The sequence below is a fragment of the Pelophylax lessonae genome (genome assembly GCF_965119305.1).
Source record: "Pelophylax lessonae genome assembly, chromosome: 11".
Classification (NCBI taxonomy): Eukaryota; Metazoa; Chordata; class Amphibia; order Anura; family Ranidae; genus Pelophylax; species Pelophylax lessonae.
Genome location: NC_138778.1, coordinates 39,839,698 through 39,866,479, shown reverse-complemented (window position 1 = coordinate 39,866,479; position 26,782 = coordinate 39,839,698). Strand labels below are relative to the sequence as shown.

General features: G+C 42.7%; 1 protein-coding gene across 9 annotated transcripts in view; it reads left to right on the top strand.

Moving 5' to 3' along the window:
• The window catches only part of PTPRT (protein tyrosine phosphatase receptor type T), a 677,999-nt gene that overhangs the window by 351,932 nt on the left and 299,285 nt on the right, over positions 1-26,782 (top strand). For all 9 annotated transcript variants that reach the window (XM_082271827.1, XM_082271826.1, XM_082271832.1 and 6 more), the window contains exon 7: positions 3,892-4,185. In XM_082271827.1, the coding sequence (XP_082127953.1) occupies positions 3,892-4,185 (294 nt within the window). The remainder of the gene's footprint in view (positions 1-3,891; positions 4,186-26,782) is intronic.

Here is a 26,782-nt window from a genome sequence, read left to right as displayed (position 1 = left end):
GTTTTTGGTTTGTAGATACACGGCACTTTATTACATACTGCAGCGTGTTTATTTTTGGTGTATTTATTTATTTATCCTGCGTTGGTTTTTATTAAAGGGGGGTTGTTGTACTGCTTTTAAGGCAGGGTGGCTTCTAATAGCAATAGGACTCCCACGGGTTGATTTACTAAAGGCAAATAAACTTTGCAAAGGAATTTCTTGGTAAATGGGGTAAAGCTCTGCTGACTTCCATCATCCAATCATGTGCAAGCAAAAATGCAAGGGCACGTGATTAGGTATTCTTTGCATAGTGAAATTTCACCACATTCACCAAGTTCTAGGGCACTGGTCTCCAAACTGCAGCCCGACTCTTTGCTTGCCTTTATGAAGCCCATGGGGCCGATTTCCTCCCACTGACATTAAAGGAGTTGTAAAGGCAGAAGGTTTTTTATCTTAATACATTTTCTTTGCATTAAGATAAAAAAACATCTGTGTCCAGCAGCTCCCTTCAGCCCTCCTAACGCTTACCTGAGGTCCCTCTCTGTCCAGTGATGTTCACGAGTGTTTCAGCTGTCCGAGATTCTCCCTCCAGATTGGCTGCTGCTGCTGGTGTCAATCAAAGTCAGCCAATCAAGGGAGAGAGGGGGTGGGGCCAGGTAGGGGCTCTGTAATCTGAATTTGTTTAATGGCACCCCATGATAATCAAGTCACCCCCCTTATTATTAAATTTTCACATTGCTCTTTGTCCCTTCCTTTAGAGCAGGGGTGTCCAAACTACGGCCCTCCAGCTGTTGCGGAACTATATGTCCCATGAGGTCTTGTAAAACTCTGACATGCACAGACATAACTAGGCATGATGGGAATTGTAGTTCCTGAAAAACTGGAGGGCCATAGTTTGGACACCCCTGCTTTAGAGGGTCTCATGGATACAACTCTTTCACCAGTTGATTCCTAGAACCCCGAAATTGCCCCTTACAGATTATGGTCAATGCCTCCTACACTTGCCCTTTCCACATTATACCTTGATGGCCTAAAGACAAGTGGAACATTATTTCCTACACCTGTATAACTAACCATCTCTAGCTCAATGATCCATAGTCACAACTGCTCATCCACTGGTAAGAAATTTTCTATGGAGACTACGGTGACCACTGCAGATGCACTCCCGGCAATTGCCAGATCTGAAATCTCACCCTAAAATGCTAAAGAGATACTTCAACTCCCCTTACCACAGAAGCAAACTTAGAAAAGTACTTTTAGTCTAGGATCTCTTTACAAAGTAATATAATTCATGGCCCGCCTTGTCTGAACAGTATTACAGTAAATTCTGTTAACAGCTGTGCTTATCTCCCCATCATATATCACCAGAACATGAAGCTATTTGTGGAGAACTAGTACAGATCACCACAAAAGGGAGAGGGGGGGGGGGTAGACAAAACTTTCAAATTGCTCTTTGTCCCTTCCTTTAGAGGGTCTCATGGATACAACTCTTTCACCAGTTGATTCCTAGAACCCCGAAACTGCCCCTTACAGATTATGGTCAATGCCTCCTACACTTGCCCATTCCACATTACACCTTAATGGCCTAAAGGCAAATGGAACATTATTTCTTACACCTGTATAACTAACCATCTCTAGCTCAATGATCCATAGTCACAACTGCTCATCCACTGGAGTGAAATTTTCTATGGAGACTACGGTGAACACTGCAGATGCACTCCCGGCATAGCCAGATCTGAAATCTCACCCTAAAATGCTAAAGAGATACTTCAACTCCCCTTATTACAGAAGCAAACTTAGAAAAGTACTTTTAGTCTAGGATCTCTTTACAAAGTAATATAATTCATGGCACGCCTTGTCTGAACAGTATTACAGTAAATTCTGTTAACAGCTATGCTTATCTCCCCATCATATATCACCAGAACATACATTCATTAACTTTGTCCTTTCCTGCTTTGTAAAGACAACTTAGCTGTATCTGTACACAGTGCCAGAGTCCCACATTTCCTGTAATGCGGAGAGGCAGCTTTACTTTTCCACCAACGCAACCTAAAGTAAAGTTCTCACCTTGGAATTTCAGAAGAGCAGATAAAGACAGAACTAAATGTTTTAAACCTTGAAAGTGAGAAAACAAGAACGAATTTTAGTTTTGTGACTATCAGAGTTTGAACTGGAAAGGGGTAGAAAGGTCACGCCATCTAAGTAACACTTAAATAGAAAATGTCTCTAATATCAGCATTCCCACAGTCACAAACAACATTTGTCTGGTATTAACAGAGCAATTACAGTGAATACTATGGATATTTGAGCCACTATTACAGCAGCATTGGCATCCAGCCTTGAGCGATATTTAAATATCTTGCTATTATTCTTGCCTTCATCACTCTATTAGATATATCCTATGGGATAAGAAAGTGCATTATATTTCATTTAATAGGGTCTACATATGAAAAGTAATCTATTATTATTCATATACAGATACATTATATAGTTACAGGATATAGGCACAAAAACATAAAAATGATACAAACATGGAGAATTGAAGAAAATGATACAAACATGGAGAATTGAAGAAAATGATACAAACATGGAGAATTGAAGAAAATGATACAAACATGGAGAATTGAAGAAAATGATACAAACATGGAGAATTGAAGAAAATTATACAAACATGGAGTTGAAGGAATTGAAGAAAGCTTGTACAGTAAAACCTTGGATTGCAAGCTAAATTTGTTTGAAGCATGCTTGTAATCCAAAGTACTTGTATATCGAAGCGAATTTCCCCATAAGAAATAATGGAAACTCAGATGATTCATTCCACGACAATTTATTTAATTAATTTTAAGGAGAGGAAAAAAAAGAATTTAATCAATTTTGGAATAAGGCTGTAACATAACAAAATGTGGAAAAAGTGAAGCGCTGTGAATACTTTCCGGATACACTGTATATCAAGACATCACTCATTTATCAAGTCAAAATGTATAAAAAATTTTTGCTTGTCACGCAAAACACTCTCAAACCAAGTTACTCTCAATCCAAGGATTTACTGTATATTCAATGTACCGGTAAATTGCACAATATGTTAATAGTACTTAAAGTGGAGTTCCACCCATTTTAGTCACTTTAGATGTATGTAATCCCCTTTAAAACGACTTTTACCAATGGAAAGTTTTTTTTTGTTGCTAGTAAATACCTTATTTTCTGCTTTATTTATCCTCTTCTCACTTCCGGGTCCGGTCGGCGATTACGTCATTCAGCGATTCGCAGTGTGTGCTGGGATGTATCTCAGGGCATGACATCTCGCATTATTACACAGGAGATGAGCTGTACGACGTGTTCTGCCCCGCCTCCGCCCCGCCTCCTCTCAGTGAGCTGTATGTATGTAGTGTATTGAGGCCGTGCTCCGCCCCGCCTCCTCTCAGTGAGCGAGGACTGAAAGCATTATATCCTCACTGAGCTCACTGAGAGGAGGCGGGGCGGAGCACAGCCTCAATACACTACATACATGCAGCTCACTGAGAAGAGGCAGGGTGGAGGCGGGCAGAGCACACAGTGCAGCTCATCTCCTGTGTAATAATGCGAGATTTCATGCCATCCCAGCACACACTGCAAATCGCCGAATGACGTAATCGCCGACCAGACCCGGAAGTGAGAAGAGGATAAATAAAGCACAAAATAAGGTATTTACTAGCAACAAAAAAAAACAAAAACTTTCCATTGGTAAAAGTCGTTTTAAAGGGGATTACATACATCTATGTAATCCAATTTATTAAAAATGGGTGGAGCTCCACTTTAACTATTAACTGTTAGAGCTGCCAACTGTTGCAATGATAGCAACTTTTACGTTACATTCCCAGGCTTTGTGACTGTAATTCTGTTTTCCCTAATGATTTATTTTCTATGTCTTTACAGAACCACCAAAACCTATTGCCCCTCCCGAACTCCTGGCAGTGGGAGCCACATATTTATGGATTAAACCAAATGCCAACTCAATTATTGGGGATGGACCAATTGTCCTGAAGGAAGTGGAGTACCGCACCACATCAGGAAGTTGGGCTGAGACTCATGTCATGGATGGGCCTACATATAAGTTATGGCACTTAGATCCAGATGTGGAGTATGAAATACGTGTCCTTTTGACCCGTCCTGGAGAAGGTGGCACAGGACCCCCAGGACCACCACTCACAACCAGGACGAAATGTGCAGGTAAGTTGCTTTATAACTGTGAAAATTAGAGAGCTAAATTCCCAGAAAACAAGGATCCAAACAATTTTTCACTGAAAAATAGGAAACAGGAATGATGGAACCATCTGGACTTCTAGACAGCTGACAAGGGGATTACTTTCTATCTGTTATTATTATTGGTACAACAAGAAAATGTGTAGGGGTCAAGAAGTGGTTTGGAGATGTCGAGGTATACAATCTATCTCCTAGGTCTGGCACCCACATGGGCAAAATGAAAGTGAATGACCAGTGATCGATAATTTAATTTATGTTAATTTGAACTAAAGCATGTGCGCGATGGAACACAAGTTCTTATATGTCAAAGTGATTCATATCAAGAAGCACAAGTTTTAAATCCTCTAACATTTGCTGATGTTAAACACTTGGACAAAATTCAAACATTTTGTTTTACTTTACATTATGTATGCTTTTGATAAAAAAAAGTAAAAAAAAAAAAATTAAATATGAACCACTTAAGCCCCGCAGTATTTGACTGCTCTAAGACCAGGCCCTATTTTGCGATTTGGCATTGCGTGTATTTAACGGACAATTGCGCGGTCATGCGACGCTGTACCCAAATGAAATTGACGTCCTTTTTTTCCCACAAACAGAGCTTTCTTTTGGTGGTATTTGATCACCTGTGCGATTTTTTTTTTTCGTTATAAACAAAAAAAGAGCGACAATTTTGAAAAAATAACAATATTTTTAACATTTTTTCATATGAAATTCTCAAAAAAAATTAAAAATCAAATTTTTTTAACATTTTAGGCCAATTTGTTTTCTGCTACATATTTTTGGTAAAAAAAATCGCAATAAGCGTATTTGTTTTGCGCAAAAGTTATTGCATTTACTAACTACGGGAAAGATTTATGTCATTTTTGTTGTTTTTTTTTTAACTAGTAATGGCGGCGATCTGCAAATTTTTTTGCGGTACTGCGACATTGCGGCAAACAGATCAAACCCTTGACTGACATTTTTGACACTTTGGGGGGTACCAGGGACATTAGTACAGTAATCAGTGCTATACATATGCACTGTTACTGTAAAAATGACACTGGCAGGGAAGGGGGTTAACTTTATTGGTGATCAGTGGGTTAAATGTATCCCTAGGGGCGTGCTTCTAACTGTCAAGGGGCGTGGCTTGTGATGTAACCACAGAGACATACGATCCTACATAGCAGGATCGTGTAGTCTCTGTACTTACATCAGGGAGAATGACAGGCGGCTTTGTTTACATCAGCCACCTGCCTTTTTCCCTCTCCTTCGGGAGATCGCAAGTGGCCGGCGGACAATGGAGCCGCCGGTCACGCACGTGGGGATCCCTGTGAAAGATCAGGGGCAGGATCGCGCCTCTGGCGGTGCGCGCTCGCCCCCTACAGGCTCCTGGGCGAGCGACGTAGCCCTACATCGGTTTGCCCAGGAGCGACTGACTGCCGCAGTAAATAGTCGTGCGGCTGTCTGCAAGTGGTTAAAGAGGTTGTAAACACACCTCACAAACATTTACCTATAGGTAAGCCTATATTAAGGCTTACCTATAGGTGCTATAAATATCTCCCAAACTTGCACCGTTTAGGAGATATTTAAAGTGCATACTGCCGATGACGTCATCGGCGCAGGCGCTCTGAAGGAACGGGCACCCGTGCCGTTCCTTCAGAGCTCAGTGCCGTGAACGGCGGCTCCCGCGCGCATGCGCGGGAGTGATGTAATCGCGCCTCCGGCCAATCAGATGGCCGGAGGACGCGAACCCGGAAGCAGGACGGCCAGACATGTCGCCGTCCTGACGCTGAGGTGGCGGCACGGCGGGGGCTTCGTTTTAAGGTAAGTACTACATAATGAGCTAGTATGCGATGCATACTAGCTCATTATGCCTTTCTCTTTACAGGGCTTTTTTTTTCTCGATTTTTTTGGGGGACTTTACTTCCTCTTTAATATTAAAAAAAAAAAAAAAACATCCTGAATGGGAAGAACACAGACTTTACCTTAAACAATTTGGGGGAAAGTTTGAAACTAACCTTAATAATTATCACTTGATCGTAAAAGTAGTTGATGCTTAAAACAACTTAGAGCAGTAGGGAATCAGTCAACGGTAAGTGAATTTAAACATGCTTGAGATAAATATAAATTTATATTCACTCAAAAAAGTTAAGAGAAAAATAAAAAAGGGGGCAGACTTGCTGAACCACCTGGTCTTTTTCTGCCGTCGGTCTTCTATTGCTAACAGGAGGTAAAACTTTTTGTCACTAGGCAGCTGAGAGGTAAATTGTTCTTTTTCTGCTTTCCCTACAGCAATGCCTATCTGTTGTTTCATAGAGGTAGCAGCTGGTGAAAACCTGCTTGACTGTAAAACAGGAGCTGCAAGAAAAAAAATATATATTTTTTCTCTGGAATAATTTAATGTTTCCACCCCCTCTGAACACTCCAGAGCTAAGTCCCACAATTGGGCTTGCTGGAAAAACATAGTGCAAAACTTTAATGATGTGCTGTAGCCCAGAGATGCCAATCAGTTCTCAGCTACCAGCACTGGTAAAAACTTTTCTGGAAATTATTTTGTCTCCTTAAATATATCACTAAGAGTTTACATGGAGTATTTTGTTCAAAGTTTTGCACTGATGCACCAAAATATATCGAGGAAGTGAAAAGAGTATTATATGAAGCCATATTAAAATATAACTTAAGTCAAAACTTTTTTTTATTTTGGATTGTGTAGGAAATGGTTAGAACCTCTGTTATTATTATTATTATTTTTTTTTTTTCAAAAAATGTTTTATTGAAAATAAAAGAACAGTGCATAGTAATGACCTATGTAAAGTACATTGCCAAAGAACGAGGAGCACATTGTACATGTAACAGTTACAAATCAGGCAAAATGTAACATCTTACATAACCATCAGTTTGCATAGCTTCTGAGATCATTTAGATCTCATTGACAGGTGCATTATACCTCCGTCTGACCTGCTTTAACCCATTTAGCTCCAGAAAGTTTTACCCCCTTAGGCCTCTTTCACAGTAATGGACCTTTCAGATCCGCCTGTCAGTTTTTCAGGCGGATCTGAACGGATGCCCCATGCATCTCTATGGGGCATCGGATGTCAGCGGAGACATGTCCACTGACATCCGATCCGGTCCTTCAAATCTGGACGGATGGAAACCCTATTTTCCATCCGTCCAGTGGATCGGATCGGATGGGATTGGATGAGATTGGACAGGCGGTCCGTTCTCATCCGATTCCCCCTATATAGAACAGCGGGGCTCTTACAGCTCTGTCTCCGCTCACGTGCGGAGACAGAGCTGCCATTCACCTGCTCAGCGGGGGATTGGCGGATCGATCCCCCGCTGAGAAAAACGGACTCCGCCGACAGACTCTACAGTGTGAAAGGGGCCTTAATAACCAGGCCATTTTTTGCAAAACGGCACTGCGTTGCTTTAACCACTTTACCTACGCTCACATGGAGGCTACTGCGGCAAAGTGCCGCAATCCCGTCCAGCGACGTAGACCTACGTCGCTGGACTCCGCCCCTTGTGGGCGGCGCTCGCGCGCCGCCGGAGGCTCGCTCCCGCTGTGTTCATTCACAGCGGGAGTCGGGCCAGCGGAGGAGCAGCGGCGATTGCCACTGCTCTGCCCCGATCGTCGGGGATCGAGTCTGGAGATCCGCCCGCTGTGTGTAAACACAGCGGGCGGATCTCCATAGTGACAGGGACTGACAGATCGGAGTGTTCAGCATAGCTGGACATCCGATCTGTCCTTGTGTCACACAGTCACCTCCCCCCCCCCACACGTCAGTAAGCACCAGGCATACATTAACCCCTCCCTCTCCAATAAAATTAACCCCTTCCCTGCCAATGTCATTTTTACAGTAACAGTGCATATATATAGCACTGATTACTGTAGAAATGTCACTGGTACCCCCAAAAGTGTCAAAAATGTCAGTCAAGGGTCCGATCTGTCCGCCGCAATGTCGCAGTCCCGCAAAAAAAATCGCAGATCACCGCCATTACGCGTTAAAAAAAAAACACCAAAAATGACAGAAATCTTTCCCTTTGTTAGTAAACGCAATAACTTTTGTGCAAACCAATCAAAATACGCTTTTTGTGATTTTTTTTTTACCAAAAATATGTAGCGGAAAACAAATTGGCCTAAAATGTTTAAAAATTTTGATTTTTACATTTTTTTTTTTGAGAATTTCATATAAAAAAATGTGAAAAATATTGTTGTTTTTTCAAAATAAACGCTCTTTTTTTGTTTATAGCGCAAAAAGTAAAAATCACACAGGTGATCAAATACCACCAAAAGAAAGCTCTGTTTGTGGGAAAAAAAGGACGTAAATTTTGTTTGGGTACGGCGTCGCACGACCGCGCAATTGTCAGTTAAAGTCGCACAGTGCCGAATCGCAAAAAGTGGCCTGGACGGAAGACAGCAAAATCCTCCGGTGGTAAAGTGGTTAACTGGCAATTGCGTGGTCGTGCGACGCTGTACCCAAAAAAAATTGATCCCTTTTTTCCCCACAAATAGATCTTTCTTTTAGAGGTATTTGATCACCTCTGCGGTTTTTATTTTTAATAATTAATAATTTAATAATTAACAAAAAAAAGAACCAAAATGTTGAAAAAAAAATGTACGTTCTGCTATAAAACATTTTCAATAAAAAAAAATTAAAAAATCTTTTTGGGTAAAACAAATCCTAATAAGTGTATATTGATTGGTTTGCGCAAAAGTTGTAGCGTCTAAAAATTATGGGATGCATTTATGGACTTTTTCTTTTTTTATTGTTTTTACTAGTAATGGCGGCGATCAGCGATTTTTAGCGAGACTGTGACATTGTGGCAGACAAAAGTGACACTTTTTGTTGACCAGTGACACCAACAGTGATCAGTGATAAAAAAAATGCACTGTTACTGTACTAATGACACTGGCAGGAAAGGGTTAACACCAGGGACGATCAAAGGGGTAATTGTGCTCCTAGGGAGTGCTTTCTAACTGTGGAGGGAGTGGATGCACTAGAGGAAAAGAGAGATCTATGTTTCAGCTTAGCTCTCTTTTCCTCCCTGACAGAACAGCCGTTCTGTCATTCCACCGAACGATCGGCGGGTCCCGGCGGCCATCGCAGCCACCGGACCCACTCATTGGCTCCCGCTGTGTCCAATCAGAGCAGGAGCGGTGCTCTGGCGGCACGCCACCGACATCTCGTGCACATTTTGCACAGCCGGGCCACCCTGCCGCTGTATAGATGAGGCAGGCGGTCCGGAAGTGGGTAACCGTGTTTTGCATTCTCATAGACTTGGGAATGCAAAACCTGCCTGACGTAAACAAAAGCCCATCAACACATATTAGTAAACAGTTTTTACAAATGTTCCCATTGGCATATTTCTCCTTTAGGCTGCATTCACATGTCAGCATTTGGATCGCAGGCAGAATCGCCGCGATTCCGCCCGCGATCCGGAGATTATTGCAAATGGCGGGACGCCTGTGCGTTGCCCGTGATTTGCAATAGCCCCCCAAACGCTGAGAGATGTTGCCGCGATTTCCGCCTGCCGAAACGAAAGCGAATCGAAATGCAATACGCTCCAAAGAAGCTTTTGTACTTTTTTGGGCGTAATGCGTCCCGCGATTTTTTTTGCGCGATGTTCCCGCGATCCGACAGGCGGAAATCGCGGCAACATCGCTCAGCGTTTGGGGGCTATTGCAAATCACGGGCAACGCACAGGCGTCCCGCCATTTGCAATAATCTCCGGATCGCGGGCGGAATCGCGCCACGCTCCATACACTGACATGTGAACGGAGCCTTATTCCTGTTCCAATGACAACTCAAAATTTGTAAATTTCCCTCACTTTTATTACCATGATAATGGTCCCCATAACAAGTAAAGAAGGTGAAACTTTTAAAGTAGACCTATAGGCAAAACTTTTCTTTTCCATTTTGGATACTTATTAGATTTTTTTCGCCATCTGTGTCCCATTGCCGAGATTTCCCTTTACTTCCTGTCCCATTGCAAAAAACAAGAAGTGGGAAGAAATGCCTAAACATTAATGGAATTTTCTGGGGGCCCCCCAGGTCAGCACCCCAAGTGTTTTCCCCAAGATTTCCCCTCTATTACTTTTCTGGGGACAACCCAAATTTTGGGATTTTCTTTTACTTTCATTTTCAATGCTAATGGTAAACAGGACCAATAGAGAGGATACATCTCATTAACTCCTTTACGACCGCCTGCCACAGATGTACTGCAGCAGGCAGCCGCTCCTGGGCGAATCGTCGTACATGTACGGCGCTTGCTCTCGGGAGTCTAGGGGCGAGCGCGCCGCTGCCGGCACGCTCCCGCCCCCGTTTGTCAGCAGGGAAGTCAATGCATGTGTCAGGCAGCTCCGATTGCGGCCTGACACCCGTGATCGTTCCCCGCTGAGAGAGAAGGACTGTTGTAAACACAGCCAACCGTCCTTCTCCCTGGGATGATCACAGAGCTCATGTGATCCTTCTATATAGGATCACATGTCTCTATGGTCATCTCAGAAGCCATGCCCCCCCCCACCTCTATGGTCATCTCAGAAGCCATGCCCCCCCCCCCACAGTTAGAATCACTCCCCTAGGGTCACATTTAACCCCTTGATCACCTATACTGTTAACCCCTTCCCTGCCAGTGTCGTTATTACAGTAACAGTGCATATTTTTAGCACTGATTACTGTAGTAATGTTACTGGTCCCTCCGATAGTGTCAAAAATATCAGTCAGGGGTGCGATCTGTCCGCCGCAATGTCGCAGTCCCGCAAAAAAATCGCAGATCAACGCCATTACTAGTAAAAAAAAAAAAACAATAAAAATGACTTAAATCTTTCCCATAGTTAGTAGACGCGATAACTTTTGTGCAAACCAATCAAAGAACGCTTATTGGGATTTCTTTTACCAAAAATATGTAGCAGAAAACAAATTCGCCTAAAATGTTAAAAAATTTAGATTTTTACATTTTTTTGGGGGGAATGTTATATAGAATGTGAAAAATATTGTTTTTTTTTTCACAATTGTTGCTCTTTTTTTGTTTATAGCGCAAAAAGTAAAAATCGCACAGGTGATCAAATACCACCAAAAGAAAGCTCTGTTTGTGGGGGAATACATACATTTTGTTTGGGTACAGCATCGCACGACCGTGCAATTGTCCGTTAAAGTAACGCAGTGCCGAATCTCAAAATATGGCCTGGTCAGGAATGGGGTAAAATCTTCCGGTCTTAAAGCGGTTAAAAATACGCTCATTGAGAATTTTTTTGTCAAAGACATGTAGCTAAATACATTTTGGCCTAAATATATGACAAACATTGAATATATTGGATATTTTTAACTGTCAAAGTAGAAAAATATTGTTATTTTTTCCAAATTGGCGCCTTTTTTTATTAATATCACAAAAAATGAAAATCGCACAGGTGATCAAATACCACCAAAAGAAAGATCTGTTTGTGGGAAAAAAAGGACGTAAATTTCGTTTGAGTACGGCGTTGCACGACCGCGCAATTGTCAGTTAAAGTCGAACAGTGCCGAATCGCAAAAAGTGGCCTGTACATACAGCAGGAAAATCCTCCGGTGGTAAAGTGGTTAAGGAGGAAGCACGAAAAAGTTGGGACCTTTGCCAGATTTTTTTTTTTTGTCTGTGAGAAATTTTAACAAACATCCTGACAGAAGTGGCGCTAGTAAATGGATCAAAAGGTCAATATCCAAACAAGAGATAAAAACAGCAGTTAAAACCTGACAGTGATTTTTAGCTTCTCTGCTGTATCTAAAATTACAGTAAAAAAAAAAAAAAAGTTAATATGCAAATAATGACTTTTCAATGGTTCATAGTTGCATAATCTCGATGTTTTATCAATGTACGAAAAGTGTATGAGACTCCAGCTGCAATAGCAGTGCTTTACCATAAGGCACATGAAGCTATCGTTTAGCACACAATTTGACAAATGGTGGATATAGACATAGACAACAAAGCACTCAAAGAGCTTTCCAGGTGAATAGCAGTAAAGATGTTTTATTCAAACCAACAAATAAAAAAGCTTTCGTTTTGTTCTCTTGAATAGTCCGGCAAGTGCCCTATTCTCATTTTATATTGGCTTCTCCCCGAGTTGCACCCACACTATATTGCTTGTTTCAACTCTGTTAATATCTACTCATATACAGAGAGAGCAAGAGAGGGAGGAAGAGAGAAAGAATAGGGAGAAGAAGGGAGGAGAGAAGAGACAGGGAACAGAGGAGAGAGAGGGAGAGAGGAGAAGAGACAGGGAACAGAGGAGAGAGAGGGAGAGAGGAGAAGAGACAGGGAACAGAGGAGAGAGAGGGAGAGAGGAGAAGAGACAGGGAACAGAGGAGAGAGAGGGAGAGAGGAGAAGAGACAGGGAACAGAGGAGAGAGAGGGAGAGAGGAGAAGAGACAGGGAACAGAGGAGAGAAAGGGAGAGATGAGAAGAGACAGGGAACAGAGGAGAGAGAGGGAGAGAGGAGAAGAGACAGGGAACAGAGGAGAGAGAGGAAGAAAGAGTGAAAAGAGGAAAGAGAGGAAGAGAGGAGAAGAGACGGAGAACGACAGAAGAGAGAGAGTCACAGTAGGGGAGAGAGGGGGAGAAGAGAGAGATGAAGAGGGGAGAGAGACACAGAGAGGTAAAATGAGAGAAATAAGAGGAAGAGGGGAGAGAAGAGACAGGGAACAGAGGAGAGAGAGGAAGAAAGAGTGAAAAGAGGAAAGAGAGGAGAAGAGACCGAGAACGAAAGAAGAGAGAGAGAGAGAGTCACAGTAGGGGGGAGAGGGGGAGAAGAGAGAGATGAAGAGGGGAGAGAGACACAGAGAGGTAAAATGAGAGAAATAAGAGGAAGAGGGGAGAGAAGAGACAGGGAACAGAGGAGAGAGAGGAAGAAAGAGTGAAAAGAGGAAAGAGAGGAAGAGAGGAGAGAAGAGAAGAGAAGAGACAGAAAATGAAAGAACAGAGAGAGTCACAGTAGGGGGAAGAGGGGACGAATAGATAAAAGGAGATAAAAAAGAGGAAGAGGGGAGAGAAGAGAGGAAGAGGAATTGAGGAAAAGGAGACAGAGAAAGAGAAGATACAGAAAGTCACAGTGGAGGGAAAGGGGAGAAAAGAGATGGAGAACGAGAGACAAGAGAGGAAGAAAGAGTGAAAAGAGGAAAGATAGATGGGAGAGAGGAGAAGAGACAGAGAACAAAAGATGAGAGAGAGTCACAGTGAGGGGAAGAGGGAGAGAAGAGAGAAGAAGAGGGGAGAGAGGAGAAGAGACAGAGAATGAAAGAAGAGAGTCACAGTGAGGGGAAGAGAAGAGAGAGGAAGAGGGGAGAGAGGAGAAGAGACAGGGAATGAAAGAAGAGAAAGAGAGTCACAGCGGGGGGGGGGGGGGGGGGAGAGAAGAGAGAGAGGAAGAGGGGAGAGAGACACAGAGAAGTAAAAAAAGAGAAATGAGAGGAAGAGGGGAGAGAAGAGAGGAAGATAAATTGAGGAAAAGGAGACAGAGAAAGATAGAACACAGAGAGTCACAGTGGGGGGAAGAGGGGGGAGAAGAGAGAGAGGAAGAGGGAAAAGAAGAAGTAGGGAACAAGAGAAGAGAGACAACAGAGGGATAAAAGTAGAGAGAAGAGAGGAAGACGGGAGAGAAGCGAGGGAGAGGACACCGAGAAAGAGAGGAGAGAAGAAAGGAAAGATGAAATAGGGAAAAATGGGAAGAGAGATAGAGAGGGGTAAGAGGAGAGAGAACAGAGAGAGGAAGAGGGGAAAGAAGAAATAGGAGAAAGAGCAGAGAAAGGGGGGGGGAGAAGAGAAGAAGAGGGGACATAAGAGAAAGAGAGGAGAGAGAGAGACAGAGATGGAGGAAAAGAGGAGAGGATAGAGATAGGAAGAGGTGAGAGAAGAAATACGGAAAGAAAGGAGATTGAGGGAGGAAGAGTGGAAATAGGAAGTAGAGGAAGAGTGGAGAGAAGAGACAGACAAGAGAGAGAGTGAGAGGAGGGAAGACAGGAGAAAAGAGACAGGGAAAGGAAGGAGAGATAGAGAGATTGTGGAAGAGGGGAAAGAGGAAGAGTGGAGAGAATAAATAGGGAAAGAATAGAGAGGGAGGGAGAAAAAGTGGAAAGAGGAGAGGAGAGAAAGAGAAAGACAGGAGTGTGCGTGACAGAGAGAGAGAGAGGGAGGAAGAGGGGAAGAAGAGACAGAGAAAAAGAGGAGAGAGAGAGGAGGGAGAGATAAGACAGAGAAAGACAGGAGAGAGAGAGAGAGAGAGAGAGAGATGCAGAGACAGAGACAGAGGGAGGAAGAGGTGAGAGAAGGTAGAGAGGAAGAGAGGAGAAAAGAGGCAGAAACAAAGAAAGAGAGACGAGTGATAGAGAAAGAGGGGAGAGAGGAGAGAGATTATTATACAGTATATGCAGTTAATGCTTCACCTAGTTGCCAAGTTGGCATCATTTTCTTTCCAATTGGCGGAAACTGTCACATGCGCTTTTTGCTTTCCTCTTTATAAGCCAGACTTTTAGTTGCACAGTTGTTTGTCCAGCACTTCCTTGTGTACCCCTAAAGGTTATACAGTGGTGTCACTAGGGCTGGTGTCACCTTTTGCTGTAAAACATGCTGTCACCCCTGCCCTAGAAGGTGGAGAGGTGGGGAGGGGGGCTATTGTTGGCGGTGGGGAGGCAGGGAGGGGAGTTATTGTTGAGATTGGAGAGGGGGAGAGGGGGGTTATTGTTGGAGGTGAAGAGGCAGGGAGGGGGTTATTGTTGAAGATGGAGAGGTTGGGAGGAGGGTTATTGTTTAGGGTGGAGAGGCGGGGAGGGGGGTATTGTTGAGTGTGGAGAGGCAGGGAGGGGGGTTATTGTTTAGGGTGGAGAGGCGGGGAGGGGGAAGGGGGGTATTGTTGAGGCAGGAGAGGCGGGGGGGGGGGGGTTATTGTTTAGGGGTAAGAGGCGGGGGGGTATTGTTTAGGGGTAAGAGGCAGGGGGGTATTGTTGAGGGTGGAGAGTTGGCGACGGGGTGGAGGAGTTGTGTAAACAGTGGAGTTAATAAGCACTCAATGAAGGGGGTTTATGGGAAATGGTGAGTTCTCAGCACTGGGGGAGGAGGAGGCACCCGCTGCACTCACTTATTTGCTGTACTCAGAGCTTGCTCTGATTGGCTGTGGCGGTGGTCAATCCTGGTTGCCAGGGGACCTCACAAGCACTGCTCTTCCTTCCTTCTCTTTCTTCCTTCATATTCTGCTCTGTAGCAATGGCTGGGAAATGCAAAAAGGAAGGGGGGGGGGAGTGGGGAATTTGTTGTTTGGGAACCTCACAGATGCCAATAACTGATCCGCACTACAACACCCAGCAGACCCATCCTCCCCCTCAAAAAAGTTCTGCAGCAGCTAAAACACACAGGTAAAGTTGTTGGAGGTGGGGGGAAGGGTAGCCTGGCTCAGGGCAGGACACCTAGGCACCGAGCAGGACTCACTACACACTGGGTACAGCCGAGTCAACCAGCAGCAGCCCGCAGAGGAGCCCAGGGCAATAAAAGAGAGCAGCATGTCGCCGGGAAAGACCTTGACTGAGCTAAGGTGTAAGGTTAGGGCCACTAGAGAAAACACTGTATGCGGGGACACTTAACCAGTAGCGGGCCCAACCTGGAGACAAATATTTTTCCAGGAGGAGAAAACGTATAAAGTAACCAATCCACTTGACTTATTGGTGCGGGCTCAAGGAGCAGCTGCTCTGGGACCCATAACAATGACAGGTCCAGGGCAGTTGTCCCGTTTGTCCCACGTTAAAGGCGGCCCTGCCTGTAGCTACACCAGTGGATGAAACTCTTCACCCCCCCCCCCCCACCCCAATAGTAAAGTCACTGAGTTTATATGTAAATAACAGCGTTCTGTTGATCTCTATTCACATCATCGCATGGCATCTTTTTTTGTATGGAAGAAAAGATGTTTAGACTTTAGCGACAATAAAGGTCCTTTGTCTTTAGAGCTGTGAAAGCACAGTTAGTTTTAGCAGTGTGTGAAGCATTAGCTTTCAGGTTAGTGGACAGTGAAAACATATTACCTAGGTTTTTCACCAAGGTTCCAGGGTTTATTTCTATTATTGGAGGAACAAATTTTATTTTCTTCCTAAAAAATTCAGTTGTGGGTCCCGGAGCCTGGAGGCTTTGTAGAACTTTGGGTGGGAAAAGGCCTCCATTCCTAGGTCCTCAATTTACCCGGTAGCCAGACCTCACTAATTAGTCACAGCTGTCCGCAAACCTTTTTATTTGTGAAACAGAGCCTCTCTAGTTCTCTGCTATGAGAACCTGTTGCTGGGTGGATGGCTGGCTGCTGACAGAACACTAAAAGGTACAAGTGCTGCTAATTAATTTTGGGAACCCATTAAGGGGCACCCTGTTAATCAGGAAAGGACTTGAGTTTAGTTAGTGGCTCAAGCGTGTAGATGTTTTGTTTTTTACAGTAGAATTGCTGTACAAGGCTGTTTGTTCACCGCCTTAATGCACAAAAGTAAAACCTGCTTGGACTGCTCCTGGGTATTCCTGCCTCATGCATGCTTTACTGTTGCCAATACCAGTTGATCCTGCCCACCTTATACATTATATATATATATGCAGTTCTTTGTGTGGTCCTTTCTTTCTGGTGGTTTGTGGGTTTTAATACTAAAGTGTTACTAAACCCACAACAGTAAAACCGGTCTGTATATGCAATAAAGAATGCTTGTTAAACTCACTGTGAAGCCGAAGGGGTTAATCCATAAAAAAGGCTGTTTGATCCTGTCTTCTTTGATCCTCCCTTCTTCCACAGTTCCCAAACCAATCTTCTGATAGTACAGAGCCTCGGGGGGCACTCTGCACATGCTCAGTTTGGTGTGTATTGCTAAAGAGTTTTTTTTTTCTTGGGAGGGTGCATGTGATCAGCACTGGGCTAATCAGCAATGCCCAGACAGAGGGTCAGGGATCCTGTAGCCTCATAGGACAAACAGAGAGACGAATGAAAACTCTTCCTACAAGCTTTAACCAGGCACTGATAGAAGTCATAAGATTGCTATATACTGCTGATGAGAAAAGGTATTTAGCAGTTTATATTTATGAAAATAATTGCATTTCCATGTTCTGTGTACTACGGGAGACCAGATATTAGGAATGCAGGTCCTGGGTTTAGTAACACTTTAAGAAGGGAAGTTGAAGCTAAACTGAATTCACATAGCCACCTTCTGATGCGATAGGCATTTCGCTCCTTGAGGCTGGAGGATAATAAGCTAGAGCAGTGTTTCTCAACCAGGGTTCCTCCAGAGGTTGTTAGGGGTTCCTTGAGCAAGGAGCAATTTCTGCCTCTCAGATAAGTTCCCCCTGACACCATTGATCTTTTTAGCTATCTGGAAGAAGGTCATTCTTCCCAGTGTCCACAAGTGTAAGGAGCATGATGCGATTCTGATGCGATAGGCTTTTCTCTCCTTGAGGTTGGAGGATAATAAGCTAGAGCAGTGTTTCTCAACCAGGGTTCAATGGAACCCTAGGGTTCCTCCAGAGGTTTCTAGGGGTTCCTTGAGCAATGAGCAATTTCTGCCTCTCAGATAAGTTCCCCCTGACACCATGCATCTTTTTAGCTATCTGGAAGAAGGTAATTCTTCCCAATGTCCACAAGTGTAAGGAGCATTCATCCCACTGACCATCACACTAATGTATCATGAGTTAAAAATATAGTCATTTTTAGAAGGGGTTCCCTGAGACCTGAAAATTATTTCAAGGGTTCCTCTGTGTTGAAAATGTTGAGAAAGGCTGAGCTAGAGCCTTAAAGAGCCTGACTGCTGACTGACCCTGCATGTAGATTAGGGGACCGGACACATGGATAGGCGCCCCTGTGCCCTCAATGGACGGGCCACCCCTGGATAGTACCCTGGTTAAGGTGCAGTATTCAAGGGTGGCCCAGTGGACAGTGACCCATCTGTTGTATAATTGCAAAAGTATGGGCAATTAACCAAATGATCAGACAAGTAGTAAAGTTAACTTGCATATTACTCGGTTAGAAGCAATAATGCAAAACAGGGTTCGGATGGCAAAGAGCATGCATACACTGGAGAAATATAAAAAAACAGGTAATGAAAGCTGTTCAAGTATGGTCTCTTCACAGCAATCAGTAGAAAAATTCTCCTGCGCTCAAGTGAAATATGACAGAGGGAAGGGAGATACTTCAGACTTGGGTGGATAAAAGCCTATGGTCTTGCTGCCCCCTCAGGATCAAGGGTATCCAGAACCAACTGGGAAAAAGACAACAAAAGAAAAGGGGTGCACCGACCTAGTGCATTACCACTAAAAACATTTATTAAAATATTAAAAAGTATACATTATACTCACAAAGCAGGTGTGAATGTACACACATCAACATAAGGAACATAAAATCTCCAAGGTGGCCAAGGTCCCACACAACGCTGGATGGCATTGTGTGGGACCTTGGCCACCTTGGAGATTTTATGTACATTATGTTGATGTGTGTACATTCACACCTGCTTTGTGAGTATAATGTATACTTTTTAATATTTTAATAAATGTTTTTAGTGGTAATGCACTAGGTCGGTGCGCCCCTTTTCTTTTTGTTGTCTTTTTCCCTCTTCACAGCAATGTCTATCTAAGAAACATATTGCTGCACAGGGCCGGCCCTACCATGGGTCCCGCTGGGTCCATTGGACCCAGGCAGCACTTGGAGAGGGGCAGCAAATTGACTGCCAAGATTTCTTTCCCAAGAAAAAATTCCCAAGATGTTTTGTGTATCACCAGTTTGCGGCGCGCTTAGGGGCGGCATTTCCCCATCTCATACTGCCGCCTGAAGTGCAAACTGATGAGTATGAGGAGGTGGAGCATCTCCAAGGAACATCCCTAACGTGATTGTGGTTTGCACAATGATGTCAGACATCAGTGCAGTCTGGATCTCCTAGGGCGGTGGGTGTGGCAGACACAGGAGTGACAGGAGGACTGAGGACAGACAGTGGGTGTTTGGTGGCCTGAGTTATGGAAGAAGATAAAAGTATATATAATATTTTCTAAATTTTATATTTAAATAAAATAATGTGGGGGCCTTTTGTTGGGGGTGATTTTTTTTTTTTTCTGGGGTGGGACAGCATTTCATTCTTGGACCCAGGCAACACAATGTCTTGGGCCAGCCCTGTTGCTGCAGGTGCTCCCCACAGTAGTTGGGTCTTTGGAAATCTCCTTTTAGACAGCTGCCACCAGAGCAGATTTCTCTGCTGAAAGATTTCCCCTCCGTTGATAAAAATACAGAATTTCCAATCACTTTCTGTACTGGGGACAATGGTCACCAGGACCAATAAAGAGGGTATTTCTGCTCAAAACGTCTTAGCAGTCAACATAAGCTTTTAATCACTACATATTTTATCCAAAAAAGATTAAAAAATGGACTGAGTATGAAGGATATGTATATTTTTCTGCCTAACCAACTATGAAACTATTGCTGGTCTTAGTTCCCGTATATATGTGAATGCTTTTGCCTTGGTAAGCGAGAAGCAGATATGTGTATATTTACCAGTGTTCCAACAGCTAAGATCTTCCAGGATTTTTTTAAATAACAGCAAATGCCTCATTAATCTAAAGTCCATGTCATGATACTTATTACCATAGTATTTTATCACATAGAGACCCGTGTTCTTTATCAGGCTGTCTGGTATATCTTTTCTCGCTGTGCAACTATACATGTTAAGATTGCTTGTATAGATTATTTTCTGCTCTTAGCACCAAATGGCCATGTGATTATGTATAGATAGTCTTCATTTATAGCTGTGCTGCCATTACCATTGATATAATGATTATGCTATAATGATTACTGGACTAATTCCCATCACTACTCTAAGAGGCTTTCCATTGAGTAGTACCTGCAAGGTTTCTCCGCTGAGCACTAATGTACATTAAAAGCCACCAATTGCTTTAAAAAGACATTAAAAGCAAGCCTCAAGTAGTCTCTTTAGAATCTTAAGGATAGAAGGGGAAAGGCAGAACCAATGTTTGGGGGCTGGAGGTATACAACAGCTTTAATCGGTACTTATACGTAGGCTGCCACTTGTCGTTAAGTGCTGAATATTGAACAATATTGGATGTCCCGATCTCACGTTAGATACTAACTAGTATGCTATATACATAATTTAGCATATTTATAGCAAAGGGCACGCAGTGGTCCTATTCCATCTCCAGGGACATAAACTCTACAACTAAGTTCCAAATTCTATTGCCGGCCATTACAGTAATAAAACCAATCTGTAATTCAATGAGATCTTCAAAAATAAAATGTAAAAGTTTTAAGTCAATTTTATCTTATTTTTTTAGCAGCTGAACTCCAGGCAGATATCGAATACACAAATTTAAAGTGGAGTTCCGGCCTATTTTGCAACTTTAATGATTCCTGGAGTGCTCGCTATGCTGATCAACAATTGGGCATTTTCAATTTTTTTCAGGGGTCCCTTACCTTATTTTCAGGGCATTTTTTATTGTACTTCCTCCTTTTCCCCCCTCTATGGCCACGGCCACCAACATCACTTCCGCCTTTGCATTGCATCCTGGGAGCTGTTTGCCATCACTCACAGGAAGAACTCCCAGAACACTCCCTGGAATCAGGAAGAAGGACACAGCAGATTACACTGCAGCTTCAGATGCCCACATCCAAGATGGCCGCGCCCAGACAGCGTTTTTAAAAGTAAGATTTTGACTAAAATCCAATACCGTACACATTGTAAGTATGAGAATAGCGGTTCTGTAAAGGGGGATGGATTAGTATTATAGGGGTATTTTTAGTTAAAATAGGTATTTGAGGCCGGAACTCCGCTTTAATGCAACTCTGCATTCAGTATTAAATAATTACATTTATTTTATAAGTTCAGCCAGTGTAAGTACTTAACTTTGACTGGGAGAGAGAGAGGCCTCTAGGAGCCAATCATTAGCAATGAATACAATGGTAGGAGGAGAGATTAGTGTTCGCAGAGGTGTAACCTCATTAGCCTTCTGCTGCTCATTGACTGTTCAATCAGAAGGCTGGGGGTGTTTTAGAGTAGTGTTTTTCAACTTTTTTTCAGTCAAGGCCCCCTTAAAATTCTGCACATTCTGGAGGCACCCCATTCTAAAATATAAAACACTAAACTATACGTTTTACATATTGCAGCAGTTTTAACACACATAGGACACGCAAAGTTAGAGGTGATTTATTCCTCCACCTTTGCACTCTAGTACTGAATACTATTCCTAACTTTTCTCTTCTCCCTCAGTTTCTCCCCATCTTTCCCAACAATTTTGGGGCAGTTTTAGGCACCTCTAAAGAACCCAGATGGCACCATAGGGTGCTGTGGAACTCTGGATGAAAAAGGCTGGCATACTGTAACACAAGAAATTCATGTTGCCTCTTCATAGGCATTGCCTTGCCCTGAAGTTGGTGCCTCTCCTGGAGAAAGGAGTTTCTTTATCTGTGACTTTGTACATTTTCCCCCAAATTTGTTTTTACATTTAGGAACAATTTTCAGGTGTTTTGTCAAGGCACCCCTGATGAACCCAGAAGGCAACCCGGTTGAAAAAGGCTGGTTTAGAGGAAACCTTTGCCTAAAGCGGAGGTAAACACCCATAATAAGGCTTACCTGTAGGTACAGTGAATATCTCCTAAATTTGCACTGGTTTGAAGATATTCACAAGGGATGTTGCTAGTGGCATCACCCATGCCGTACCTTCAAAGCTCCTTGCCGGAGCCAAGGGCTCCCGGGTGTATGTATGGGAGTAATGTCACTGTGGCCTCAGTCATTCATGCAGCCAGGGCCCGAGAACCTTGAAGGAAGCCCCGGTGAAGATGGCAGCGCTAGGAATTGGTGACAGAGCTGCGCAGGAGTAATCCGCTTCACAGGTCTGTCATAATGTGCTAGTGTGCAGTGCATACTAGTACATTATGACTTAACCCTGTAGCGGGGCCTACTTTATTTAATTTTAGTGACTAAAGCTGTAAGTGGTGTCATCCAGCTGGCTGTGCTATGTTATAGGGCTGTGTAAATCTCAGAAATAGATGGCCAGAAATGAAAATCCTTTGACAGGTAAAACACTCTGATATGTATTGCACAGGGTGGATAAAAATCGATGATTTAAAAAAAAAAAATAAAATAATCAAATTTTTATTTTATTTAAATCAGATTTTTTTTTTATTAAATCAGATTTTTTTTTATTTTTATCAAATTTATTTTAATAAAATGTTTTTAAGGTAAAAATCTATCTAAATATATTTTTCTATTTGGGATACATTAATAATTTAGTTTATTCAGCATGAAATGGAGCTAGTTATGTAGCATGAGGCTGTATATTCTGCAATATTTACATTTTTGGAAAATTCGTTCAATGAATCCAATCTCTGCAACTGCATTGATGCATTCACACAATTTTACCTTAACTTACCATCAAGAATGAGTCCCTTCATTTAAAGAGCACCTGTCATTTCAGATCCATCATGGCAGCGCCTGTTAGTGGGCATCCACTCACCTGCTGCCGCCACGTACCTCACCTTGTTGTGTCACTGCCGCATCACCAACCGTCCCACTAAAGTGAACGGGACTGTCGGTGAGTCAATAGCGGGTCAGAGGAGGAGCCTCTGCGGGACAGAGACGGCAGTTGCTCTTTAAAAATTATGATTTTAATCAAGTTGATTTAAATAAAGCTTTTTACTAGTGATTTAAATTGTGATTTAAATCCACTTTATTTAAAAATTATGATTTTAATCAAGTTGATTTAAATAAAGCTTTTTACTAGTGATTTAAATCATGATTTAAATTGTGATTTAAATCCACCCTGGTATCGCATCTGAGTATTTAGCTTTAGGTCTTAAGTTCAGTTTTATAATTACAATTTGAAAAGATGAACTTTATGTCTTTTTATTTATATAAATAAAACATTTATTTTTTTAAAAATGTAATATTGAAATGCCTCCATGGCATGACAGCTTGCTTTGCAGTATTGGAGCTCATAGTTGATACAGTATCATGCAGAACCCTTGTTTGGTCCCTAGAAATGGGGATGCGAAAGTATATGCAGGCATCCCTTGGTCCTTTTACTCAGTAGGTCGTCACATTATGTTATGCCCATTACAGGTTCACTTTAACTTTTGTGGTACAGGTAGATGCTTCTTTATTGTTAGAGACAATAAAGATTGAATATAAATCACATGCCTTTTAAACATTTAGCCATTTTTAATGATAGTTTGGCCACTGGATAACATTCTTTAAAGCTCTCAGTGGATGTCTCATTTTATTTTAGCAGACCGAGCAATACAGAATCCTTCATTTAGTATACATAAATAATGAATGTGGATACACAGAGCAAATGCTGAAAGATATTAATCCAAAAGAACACAAAAGAAAAATGAAAAACTAGTAAGCAACCACTGTACAGTACACCTATACAGCTTGCGTGTTTTAACTCTTTATATAAGGGTATTGCTGCGCTTAAGCGAATAAATATCATAAACGAGGCGAAAAAGCAGCTAACACGGATCTATATTCTAGAAACAGATCAATAAAACATATATGGTAAAAGTGTAGCGCTAAACAAAAAGGCAAAAATGCAAGTCCACATATAGGGTAAAAGTCCACAAAATGGAAGTGTCCACGAAATTGTGCTAAAGGGTTAAAGACCCAAGACCACCACCAAGCCAGAAGCAGAGATGTATAGTAACGAAGTAGAACTACTTAAGTACTGTACTTAAGTACCGAAATGCGGTATCTGTACTTTCCTAGAGTAGAATTTTTTTCTCCTACTTCTACTTTTACTTCACTACATTTTTTCGATGATTTCAATACTTCTACTCAAGTATTTTTTTTTTGTGCTGCATAGTTACTTGTTACTTTTAAAAAAAATTACCACTGCCAGAACAGTAGATGGCAGGTTGCATAAAGCTCAAAAAAATGTGTTTAATGTCATTTGTAAATCAGCGCATACGAAAATAAAGGCTGTGTATAATAAAAGCTGCTATACCAAATCTTTCCAATAAAAAGAAAATATGAAACAAACAAATAAATGGTGCTACAGCGCTTAAAGTGCATCAAGAAACTAATAACAAACACAGGTTAATCATTTGAATAAATCATTTGAAATAATAAAAACCAATATGATGTTCAAACTTTTGACTTCTTTCTTTAATAACTACATAACACAGTACTTGTACTTCTACTTTCAGTACTTGAGTAGAAATTTTTTGAAAAAACTACTGGTACTTTTTACTTTTAGTACTTAAGTAGCAAATTTTTTGAAAAAACTACTTGCAATACTTAAGTAAAAAAAATGTTGAATACTTTAGTACTTCTACTTAAGTAACTTTTTCTGCGAGCACTTCCACTTCTACTCAAGTCACTTTTTGATCGAGCACTTGTACTTTTACTCAAGTAGAAATTTCGAGTACTTTATACAAGTCTGGCCAGAAGACACACTGCCTCTTACCAGATGACCCTCATTACAGAGGTCATGTCCAGCATTTACATGTGTGATTACATCAGCACTCCTCCCAGGATGACAGGTACGATCCCCTCCATAGGTACAAGTGCCCAAGTGAAACAAAACAAAAGTATCCTCATAGCGTATTATGTAGAAAAAAGTTTAATTACACGCAAGAAAATCATACTGCTTACATGGTGGTCGAGTTTTCAAAGCAGAGTGGAAATCCCCTGTATGTTGCGGTCCGCGTCTGTGTACCGCCAACAAGATGGCCGCCGCGTCTCCTTGTGGTGGCTAGCGTCGCCGTAGGCTCCTCCCGACACGTTTCGTCATAGGCTGACGTTGTCAAGGGGTGTGGCCATACGGCAAAGCCGCTATATATATATATATATATATATATATATATATATAGCAATGGAGACGGGCGGAGCATCAGACTCATCCCGGAAGCCGGACATCCAAAGATGCGTTCCAGCACCCGTTTTACCTAAAATTAAAGGATTTCCAAAGGGGACATTTTTTATTTTCCATTTTGGATAGAGTAGATGAGTGTTTTAAACACTGTCCAGGTTTTTTGCCATCTATGTCTCATCTGAGAGTTTTCCCTTCACTTCCTGTCCTGTAAGGCTAGCCCTACACTTTTTTCTCTCCATGGTCTGAGCTGGAGAAGTTAATTCAATTTCTCCACCCACACTAAACAGCATGGATGTGGGGAATCTCCTCTGCTAGCTATTGTATTCAAGCAGTCACGACACTTACGGCTGCTTCAACACCTGAACAGTGACTGCACATGGCTGAATACAGGCACTGCTAAGAACAATTTCCCACCTGGCTCCGTCAGTTTGTAGGTAAGTTCCTACATGCTAGGTTGCTGTTAGTTAGGAAGGATGGACCGCCCAGGTAGGGAAAAGGGTTAACTAGGGGTTTGCTGGTTTTCCATGCATTTTGGGGTCTGCCTTCCACCCTGTTCAGGCTATAAATCAGGGGAAAGACCAGGCTCAGAGAGAGGGAGGGACCACATGGGATAGAGAAGAAAGTCCAGTCCAGAAGAAGATGTAGCCCAGAGCAACTCTCAACCACCACCCTAAGGGAATCCACCTACAAGAACTTTGCCAATTATAGACTCCTACCTGCAAAAGTAAGCCTGGGCAGCCCAAGCTCAGTTAGGTCTGCCAATGGCATTTACAAGACTGTGATTCTTGCACTGCGAGTGATGCCACAAGAACTTCAGTAAATTTTTTAAACTGTTCTAAGCCTGTTATGAAGTTATTCTAAGGGGTGCATGGTGGTACGTGGTGTATGAGAGGAACAAGGCCTGTAAAGCACACACAGGGTATGAGAAAGAGGCCACCACAAAAACTTAACTCTGCAGGAGAATCGGAGGAGAATAGTTGCCACGGGTAACCATGAACTGGTGAGAATGTATTGCAGCCAGATAGTGAGGAGCAGTAGAGCAGTAACAGGCATAGATGACAGGTTCTCTGGTAGCGAGGGGGTCATTATTCCACCTCCCTCCCTAGCCGTCCTCCGTTCCTGGGACCAAACCCACGATACGGAGACCCGATGTATCCAGCTGTAAGATACGGGAGAGAGAAGTTATGAGAACACATAAGGTCCCCGCTAGTGCACAGCGGGACCCCATTCTGTCACTGGGAGTGAGGTGGCAGAGATATGCTGGACTGGTGGAAAGGGCATAGGTTCAGAATTGACCCTGCTAGAGCAAAAGTATGTAGTGACATGGGATGGAGCACTTTGCAGAGGAACAGAGTATGGCTCATCTCTAAGCTGGGGTACCACCCTAATGCTGTCCATACTCCAGTGTTTTGAATTCTACTTTTGATTTCAGAATGCACATAGACATTACAAAAAGTTCGCTCACGAAAAATTTTACATCCCTTTCGTTTGGTTTATGTGTATTAACCACTTGCCGACCAGCCGCTGCAGAAATAGGGGGGCAGGTCGGCAGGTTCCCGCGCAACAATGTACCCGTAGATCGTGGGGGCACGCGCGCGCCCATTCGCCAGCGGAGAACCTGATCTGCGTGGCCGGCGACCGTGATCGCTCCCCGTGGAGACAGAACCGCGGTCTGCTGTTGTAAACACAGCAGACCGTTATTCTGTCAGCAATCAACACAGGGCTCCTCCTATTTAGG